The sequence below is a fragment of the Elgaria multicarinata genome, chromosome 14 (genome assembly GCF_023053635.1).
Source record: "Elgaria multicarinata webbii isolate HBS135686 ecotype San Diego chromosome 14, rElgMul1.1.pri, whole genome shotgun sequence".
Taxonomy (NCBI): domain Eukaryota; kingdom Metazoa; phylum Chordata; class Lepidosauria; order Squamata; family Anguidae; genus Elgaria; species Elgaria multicarinata.
The window spans coordinates 10,446,332-10,456,365 of record NC_086184.1 but is presented as its reverse complement, the minus strand read 5'-3'; the positions used below and the strand labels follow the sequence as shown (position 1 = coordinate 10,456,365).

General features: G+C 44.4%; 1 protein-coding gene across 2 annotated transcripts; it reads left to right on the top strand.

The window, feature by feature from the left end:
* Positions 1-820: 820 nt before the first annotated feature.
* Positions 821-9,473, top strand: SNX20 (sorting nexin 20). 2 transcript variants are annotated; one of them, XM_063141098.1, is made up of 4 exons: positions 821-903; positions 4,970-5,139; positions 6,333-6,484; positions 8,406-9,473. In XM_063141098.1, the coding sequence occupies exons 2-4, from the start codon at positions 4,977-4,979 to the stop codon at positions 9,072-9,074; spliced, it is 984 nt and encodes a 327-aa protein (XP_062997168.1). In that variant the 5' UTR covers positions 821-903; positions 4,970-4,976; the 3' UTR covers positions 9,075-9,473. The 2 variants fall into 2 exon arrangements, with proteins under 2 accessions (XP_062997168.1, XP_062997167.1); XM_063141097.1 differs by having other exon boundaries at positions 854-903; positions 4,867-5,139.
* Positions 9,474-10,034: the final 561 nt, after the last annotated feature.

The following is a 10,034-nucleotide window of genomic DNA, read 5'->3' as shown; positions in this document are numbered from 1 at the left end:
GTATCCCTGTAGGGCCAGATTTTGCCCCGATCCTGGTCTAGTTAGAATAGAATCATAGAATAGTAGAGTTGGAAGGGGTCTATAAGGCCATCGAGTCTAACCCCCTGCTCATTGCAGGAATCCACCCTAAAGCATACCTGACAGATGGCTGTCCATCTGCCTCTTGAATGCCTCTAGGGTGGGAGAACCCACAACCTCCCTAGGTAACTGGTTCCATTGTCGTACTGCTCTAACAGTCAGGAAGTTTTTCCTGATATCCACCCGGAATCTGGCTTCCTGTAACTTGAGCCCATTATTCCACGTCCTGCACTCTGGGATGACAGAGAAGAGATTGCAGCCCTCCTCTGTGTAACAACCTTCCAAGTATTTGAAGAGTGCTATCACGTCTCCCCTCAATCTTCTCTTCTCTAGACTAAACATGCTCAGTTCTTTCCGTCTCTCCTCATAGGGTTTTGTTTCCAGACCCCCTGGTCTAATTGGATTTCCTGGGTTGTAGTTTATGCTTATGTATTTTCCAAATAGGATAGGTGATGTTTCAACATAATGTGTAGGTACACTAATTATGTTATTAGGGACACCTTTGGAGTACACTAGTAACCTGTAGCCATACAGAGCAAGGGAGTAAATGGAAGCTGGTTGAGATATGAATTGGGAGCACCAAGGCTTACTGGAGCTTGAATCCTGGTTTCATTTCTGAGGAAACTGCCTTCTCGACACAGGGCAGATAAACTGAACGAGGAAGTCTGACCGAACTTCCTCCTTTCACTATATTAAAATAGAGAAGTCAGCTGAGATATGCAAAGTGAAACTTTGTACGCTTGGTAGAGGCACTGCAGCTGCGGTGACATTCTAGAGACTCAAACGCTGCCATCGCAAAAATAATTTCGAGAATACTGCAGCCAGGTCAGTATTTTATGTTATTATTATTATTATTTATTTATATAGCACCATCGATGTACATGGTGCTGTACAGACCACACAGTAAATAGCAAGACCCTGCCGCATAGGCTTACAATCTAATAAAGTTGTAGTAAACAATAAGGAGGGAAAGAGAATGCAAACAGGCACAGGGAAGTGTAAACAGGCACCGGGTAGGGTGAGGCTAACAGTATAGAGTCAGAACAAACTCAATATTTAAAAGCTATAGGGAAAAGAAAAGTTTTTAGCTGAGTTTTAAAAGCTGTGATTGAGTTGGTAGTTCTCAAGTGTTCTGGAAGAGCGTTCCAGGCATGAGGGGCAGCAGAGGAAAAAGGACGAAGCCGAGTAAGGGAAGTGGAGGTCCTTGGGCAGGCGAGAAGCATGGCATCAGAGGAGCGGAGGGCACGAGCGGGGGAATAGTGTGAGATGAGAGAGGAGAGATAGGCAGGAGCTAGACCGTGAAAAGCTTTGAAGGTCAACAGGAGAAGTTTATATTGGATTCTGGAGTGAATTGTCTTGTCTTATGTCTTGTCTTATGGGCAGTTAGGTGGGGATATTGTTTGGTTTCTGACTTTCTGTTCTTTTTTTAGCTAGACCACTGGTTAAGAGTCTATAACAAAGGGGACCTGCAACACAAGATTGCAGCATATCCCCACCTCCTTGCATGACTGTTCAGGACTTCTGCCAGTTGCCCAACGCCTCCTTCATGCTACCATAAGCTGCAAGGAACTCAGGCAGGGTCATCTACACCCCATCCCTTTCCCCAATTTTCTTCCTCAATGGATGCTCAACATTTTGTGGCTTCTCAGCAGGCTCAATCCTCCTAGGGCTGATTTTCAAACTGCTTGCCCACTTAGATCAGTTTATTATTATTATTATTATTATTAAAAAATCCCCCTGTACTTCTGCAAATCTCAGGGATTCCCCAAACATGTCTGTACCTCTGTCTTGTTTCCCCATGGCCCCATTTTGGCTCCATTTCTGTCGGCACTCACCACCTGAGTTTCTTATTAGAAGGAGTGATGGTGTCCTCAATGGAAGCTAATGCTTAGGTGACAGCTGCAGATCTCTGTGTGTGTTTGAATGAGATACCCATCAGGATTTGGGAAGGTAACACTAACACAGACATACGTATACAATTTACTGTGATAGCTAAAGGGGACCTCCATGTTCTGGCTGGCCACCCCTTGAAACAGTACGCTCGATAAGTTGGCCTTTGGTCTGATTTAGCAGACTCGAGGCCTACACCAAGAGGAAGTATGGTTGGAACCCCCATACCCAGGGCCGGCCCTTCCGTGAAACGAGAGGAAGCAGGAGCAGCAGGTGGTGGAGTATGGGAAGAGCTACACTCTCCCCTCCAAAGGGTTTGCCCACCCCTGCTCTAGAATGTGGTGGTAAGCTAGGAACTAGCTTTTATAGACAGAGATATTAGTGAGTGTGCAAATTAATGAGCATATCTAGTGATGTGGGTGGGTGGGGGAGAAAATTGTTCCCGAGTTAACACACACCTGCTTTTTTTCCCAAATGGTTAAGGCTGCATTTCTTGCTTCTATGAAAGCTGTTTGCTTTTGGAAGTTGAAAACCCACTGTTTGCAACGAACTTCCTGTTAATGTCCAGGGTATACCAAAATGATAGGCTGTTTGAACACCCACAGAAACTCCCTTATTATTTTGCCCTTTGAACAGTTCTAACTGCAAGTGTGCCACCATTTTGGTGGCCATCTGGGGCTAACAAAAGGTTTTGAGGCTTGACCGTGAAGTCTTAAATGTTTTAAGGAGGCTTGTTTTCATTTAAAGCCACTTAAAAAAAAAAGTCTGCTTCCAGTTTGCTCAACTATTTCACAATTACAGTTTCCAGTTTTGTTACATATCACTGGAAGAGATGTAGGTCTCTCTCTCACACACACTTCATATGGAGGCACATTTATAACAACAAGCTGTCACGAATTACTCACCTGGGAGGGTTGAGCCACCCCCCCCTTTCAACATTTGTGACTAGAAATCCGTCCTCTGGGTCAGCCTTCTCCAATGCAGCACTGTCCAGATGAATTAGACTGCATTTCCCAGCATCCCCATCCATGCTGGGAGTCGGTCCATCTCATATGGAGGGCACCAGGTTGGAGAAGACTGCTATTCTATTCTATAGGCAGTTTTAGGGAGAGGAGCATAATGCCTTTAGGTCCTGGCTTTAATATTATCCAGCTGCATCACTGGTAACTCCATGTACGTGGATGCATTGTGTACAAACATAGAAGGCGAAAATGTGGACTCTCCCTTATTAAATATGATGGACAGCAATTTTCCCTGGATGCCCCTCAAAGTCCTCTGTGACATTCCTGTCCAGGACCTGAAATTCTCCAGTTTCTACCTCAGAAACCGAGAAGCAAATCCCTCATGAAGCTCTGCATTCACTTGGATCAATAGTCCTCACTGACATCCAAGTTGCAGCTCTTTCTCTGTCTCAGGGTTCCAGAAACCCCCAATATGCCTTACTCGTTCCCTCAACCCACTACAGGAGAAGTAACAAGGAAATAGATTTAATAATGGTAGTGTAATAGGGCAGTCAACAGGTGGGAGTTTGCATTTTTTTAAAAAAAACAAACAAAACACAAACAAAGATTTATTTAAAATACGAAGAGATATATTTTATTAATATTAATCAATGCTTGGTCCTAAATTCCTTACCTACTCTACCCCTTCTAAAATCCTATACACAAATCCCACTAACTAGATGTTGCTTCTTCAGTTCCTAAGCCCTGTCAGATCTGCCTTTATATCACGTTAGAATCTCCCGCCCACAAGCTCCTCCCACCTTTCACTCACTCTCTAGCATACTATTGACCCTATCTAAGCTGGGTTACACTTAACAACACAAGCATGTATAATACAATAGCAGGCATACGTTATACCCTGCACTCAGGGAACACTCTCAGGAGTGGGAATTTTCCCACCGGACATTTGGCCAATCACATACGAGAGCTGGGGTATGCCTATTCACCTGTACATTTTGACTTAGCCAATGGAAAAGTGAGTGTGGAAGGAGGCCTTCCGATGGTGCATACTAATTGCTGGAGGCAGATGAGGTCAATTTATTCCCAAATGGAAGAGATAATATTCTCAGGTTCCTGGAAAAAAATATATTATGCCCAATGCATTTTGGAAAAGACTTCTTAATCCTTCCAAACTTCTGTTGTGTTCGGAGCATTTTAAGACAGAAGAAGCATTGGAAGGATTCTTCACGTCACGTTTAGAGAAAGACCGGGAAATTTTAGGGAAAGTCCTTTATGAAATGTAGTGGATGTAATACAAGTATTTTTTACAGGCACCTGAGAATGTTTTCACTTCTGGTTTGAGTCACACAAGTGCCTTTCGCTTCTTACTCTTTCCTTGGTGCTCAGTTTATCACCATATACTGTGCATCCAATTTCTCTGCTGTTTGGATGTGTACATCGGTTGAAGGGGCAGAAACTGTGAGGCAACAAACATGAGGTATTCCCCCCACATCCCCCTCTGTTCCCTGAAATGTCATCACATTTCAGCGGCTGCGGGTCAATTTAATTGCTGGCTAATGGATCAACATGGGCATTCTCCATTGCAGAAGTAACCAAGAGCTGAAACGTCTGAAACTCAGAAATAAGCCGTTTGGTTTAGAAAGTAAGGCAAGGTTGGAATTCCCCCCCTGACAAACCAGAGGCTGCGAATTTACAGTTAAGGGAGGGGTGGAAATCCCCTTTCTTTTGAGGTGCTGGTTGGTGTGTGTTGGGGGTGGGAGAGATAACAGTTACATCTTGCATTACACGGAAGGAATGACCTCCATCGGATGGTCCCCATAACTAGCAGCAGGAAAGCAAAGCAAGTACCACTGAGTCAACCACAATGGCCAAACACAGTCTGACTGTCTCATATTTTATATAACGAACTTGACATATTTGGGGGTTATTTTTGTAGGTCTTTTCTGGGAAGGCCTTTCCGAGGCAAATGCAAGAGGTGTGCGGTGTGGGGTGCAAGCTTATGGTGAAGCCCACACATTTCTTGAGCCCTTTTCCAACAGCTCTGCAATGGAGGAAGGCCAACCCTACTCAGGAGAAGGCAACCTCCAGGAAGGACATGGAGTTACGACTGAGTTGGCTACAGCTGCCCATTCAGATGAGGAAGATGGCTACAAAACCATAACTTCACTTCAAGGAAACCAGGAACAGACAAAAGCCACCGATCTCTCAGGTAAGGTCTTGGTGTGTGATTCTGTTAGCTCCTTTTGCTTGGCACAAGAAAATAGTTGCAGTGGTGTCACTAAGTCATGTTAGACCTTTGACTTAGGACACAATCCTACCCATGTTTAGGCAGAACAAATCCCTACAACTCACAGCACCCCTCAGCTGGAAATGCTGGGAATTGTAGGGCTTTTTCTATCTAAACATGAATAGGATTATGCTCTTAATCATAGAATCATAGAATAATTGAGTTGGAAGGGGCCTATAAAGCCATCGAGTCCAATCCCCAGCTCAATGCAGGAATCCACCCTAAAGCATCCCTGACAGATGGTTGTCCAGCTGCCTCTTGAATGTCTCTAGTGTGGGAGAGCCCACCACTTCCCTGGGTAATTGGTTCCATTGCCGTACTGTTGGTCAGGAAGTTTTTCCTGATGTCCAGCCAGAATCTGGCTTCCTGTAACTTGAGCCCATTACTCCATGTCCTGCACTCTGGGATGATAGAGAAGAGATCCTGGCCTTCCTCTGTGGGACAACCTTTCAAGTATTTGAAGATAGCTATAATGTCTCATGAGATCTCCTTTAGATAGCCACTTCTATGGAGGGGCTGCGGCTCAATGGCAGAGCAGATGCTTGCATGCAGAAGCTTTGAACCCTGGTATCTTCAGGTAGGGCTAGAAAAACTCCTACCTGAAACCCTGGAGAGCCATTGCAGGGTGATGGACCAAGAGTTTGACTCAGTATACTTCCTATCTTCCTATGTTTATTTCAGTTGTGAAGCACACAGCTATCATTTCTCTTCTCCCTCACCCCAAGGCCATCCCATGCTTCACAACTGCTTCAACATTCCTAATATGTTGGAGCAAAACAACAACAAAAATCTGTTTGCCATCCCTGATTAAACAAGAAAAGAAAAGTTCTGAGAATGTGCAGTTTTGCCTTTTCAACTCACTTAAATCATAGCACGATCATGACTGCAGGAATATGGTGGGGTTTGTTTCTGGTGTCCCTCATTACCTGCTGCTCTTCGGCTGTTTCTTTAAGGGCAGGGGGAATCCTGGGCTGTTGGGTTCAGGACTTTGGCCCCAAAGTTCAGCCATAACTGCATCATGGAAATGTTGTCTGAGGAAATTGCTCCAATATGAACTCATGAGCAAATCAGAGGAAACATGGTACTACACTGTGCATTTTATTATGTTCTTTTAGGTGACCAAAGCTCCCGAAGTCCCAACTCTTCCATGACAACTAAAGAACTTCAGGAATACTGGAGGAATGAGAAACACAACTATCGAGAAGTCAAAGTCCTCTTTGAAATCCCGTTAGCCAAAATTGTAGAGAAGCCTTTCTCTAAATACGTGGTGAGATCATGTTAGAATGTCAGTTGTTGCCAGCTGGTACTGACAAAACACTGGTTGGTCTACTAACTGTGTAATTCCCCCCTTCCGTTTTTGGAGTTTATCATAGTAAGCATTACATCTGCAGTAGTGTTTTCATTATCCATGGTTACTGCAATACCCACCCTTTGCAACCATGGTTAGAAGCTAGATTTGTGTATCGTGGTTTGAGCTAACCATGGTTCTCATCACATCTGCATCAAGATTTTTGTTGACCATAGCCAGCTCAAAACCCACAGCTTGTAACCATGGTTAGAAGCAGGATTTATTTATTTATTTATTTTCATTTCTATACCGCCCAATATCCAAAGCTCTCTGGGCGGTTCACAAAAATTAAAACCATGAAGAGCATAATAAAACAACCAACAATTTAAAAATACAAAAACAAAATACAATATAAAAAGCACGACCAGGATAAAACCACACAGCAAAAATTGATATAGGTTAAAATATGAGATTAAAACAGCAGAGTTTAAATTTAAGTTAAATTAGGTGTTAAAATACTGAGAAAATAAAAAGGTCTTCAGCTGGCAACGAAAGGAAAACAATGTAGGCGCCAAGTGAACCTCTCTATTTATGCACAATATTTATGCATTGTGGCTTGAGCTAACCTTGTTCTCATCTACATCAGTATTTTTGTTGACCATAGCCATCTCAACATCCACATTACAATTTGGGGCTTGAACTAGCTATGTTTAGTAAAGAATAGCCATGTAGTCATAATGCTAGCCATGGTTAGCTCTGAGAATGAAAGGGAGAGAGGAAATGATAGAGGGACAGGACAGGGGAAAATGATAGAGGGGAAAGAGTGTGTGATCTTGCAGGAGGATCTCTATTACCTAATCACAGATAAGAGATCGGGTAGCATTATGTCTCTGCCAGGCTTACATTGCTGATATGTCAGAGAGACTAATCAAAGAGTTACACCAGGTTTGCCAGATAGATGCATAAATAGAGCTTTGGTGGACAGACCACATGCAGGATTTGATCCTAGCAATTTGTACAAATTATACAAATTTGGTCCAAAATTCAGTCTTAATCTGCGCAAATTGAAAAGAACGACAACACAGAAAATTTGCCAACTGGTCCAAGGCCTCAGCTAGACCAGGGGGTTTACCTGTGACGATCTCGCAATTTTATGATCGCGAGATTGTCGCACTGGTCTACACGCAGTGCACGACATCACGGCCGCCATTTTTTTTTGTTTTAAAGAAGAAGGAGCACACGAGTGCTTGTATGCAGAAGGTAAGTTTTTTTTTTTAAAAAAATACTTTCCCCGCTCTCCCCACCCCACCTGCGATGGGCGCAGAGCTCCTGAGGAGCTCTGTGCCCCGTGCACGAGTCCTGGTTTCCCGCGAGGAGCCGGGAGAAACCGCGATGCCTGCCCACACGATCAGCCCGAGACCACAAAAAAAGCAGGCTCAAAGGGCAGGGCAAGATCCCGGGGCAAGGGAGATCCCTCCCTGATCCCAGGATCCCTTGCTCATCATGTGAATGCACAGGGATGATCCCGGGCATCGCCCTGGGATAAATCCCTGTCTAGCTGTGGCCCAAGTTGCTGAAGGCTGCATTGGGCTCTACAGCAGAAAATGGACTGAAGTCCAGGGGACTAAACCAAAGATCCACTCCTCAAATGGATTTCTCCACCATCCCTAGATGAAGCAGACAAACAAAATTAACATGGTCCACAAGTAGACTGACCTTTCCATCAATTTACCTGATCCCCCTTTTTAAAAGTGGAGATGTGGGGAGCAGATGCTCTTCCTCCAAGTCTGGCCTTGACAAATAGGGATGTTCCAATCATATCAGCCTTCTGTCTCTGCCAAAACTGTGTATTCCATATGCCAAATTCCTGAAACATTTTGTTTGTATCTCCCTCTGCTAGAAGTACCAAATTATCATCGTCCAGACGGGCAGTTTTGACAGCAACCGATCCGTGATCGAGCGTCGGTACTCGGATTTCGAAAGACTGCACACCAATCTTTTGAAGGAGTTTTACGATGAAATGGAAGATGTCACCTTTCCCAAGAAGAGCCTGACGGGAAACTTCACGGACGAAATCATAATTGAGAGGAAATTAGCCTTCCAGGATTATTTGCGGCTGATGTATTCCATGGAATACATCCGGACGTCGAGGATGTTTATCGACTTCTTAATAAGACCAGAACTGGAGGAAGCCTATGGGTGCCTTCGGGGAGGACAATACACCAAAGCTTTGGAGCTCTTTCTGGAGGTTGTAGCTCTGCAAGAAAAACTCACCAAGCATAGGCCCATTCTCTTGGTCCCAACTCTCTGTGCCATCCTGGTGTGTCACAAAGACCTGGAAAATTCCAGACACGCCTACGAATTTGGAGAAAAAGCTCTACTACGCCTTGAGAAGCACCCTGGTCACCGGTACTATACACCCCTCTTGGGAACCATGATTTCCTTAGCATATGAACTAGGCAAAGATTTCATATCCTTCCAACAGAAGATGGATGAGAAGAAGGCCAAGAAACGCCCCAATAAAACAGTGACATTAAAAGAACTTGCAGTTCAAGAGTACATACATTGAGGGAAAGGAGATCTCGGAAAAGGCACAACTGTGGGGAGTTTGACACTGCCTGGCAGTAGCTCTCCAGGGATTCAGAAGTTTTTCTAGTTCTACCTGGAGATGCCAGAGATCGAAACTGGGAAGTTCTGCATGCAAAGAGGTGCTTGGCCTTTAAGCCATGGCTCCTCCCAAAGCTGTCCAGAGACCGTTGGTTGGCCTTGGTGCGAAATAACATGGATCAGACCCCTTTGGTCTGATCCAGCAGGGCTCTTCTTATGTTCTTTGGGAGGTTCCCATCACAAGCAGTTAGGAGTAAAGCTGAGAATGCTCAGGTGTCTGTGTGGTGGGCTACCAAGCTTGAAGTTATAGTGCTTCCTAGGCGGTGTAGTGTTCTCAAAGTTTAGGGCAGCCTTCTCTTATCTGGTGGAAAGGAGGACCGGGCTCCTGTATCTTTAATACTTGTACTGAAAAGGGAATTTCAGCAGGCGTCATTTGTATGCATGCAGCACCTGTTGAAATTCCCTCTTAATCACAACAGTTAAAGCTGCAGGAGCCCTGCTCTCTTGACCAGATACAAAAGAGGGCAGGGCTCCTGCAGCTTTAACTGTTGTGATGAAGAGACAATGACATCTGCTGAAATTCCCTTTTCATCCCAACAGTTAAAGATACTGGAGCCCTGTCCTCCTTTTCATACGGTTGTCTTAGTTAACTTACCATTCACCAATATTAAGATCCCAATCACTTTAATTTGCAATTAAACAACAACAACAAACCCACAGGAGATCCAATCATGGATTTGCCACCACTTACCTTGTTCAGAACTTAAAGCTGCAATCCTACGCCCACTTACTGTACCTGGAAATTTCTTTTGGGGTTAAGTTCTGCAGGGGTAGCCAGTGCAAGTCTTTTGCTGCAAAGTCAACAGTTAGTCCTGTGGCTCCTTCAAGGCCAACAGGTTTACAGCAGAATTTATAGCAGTAG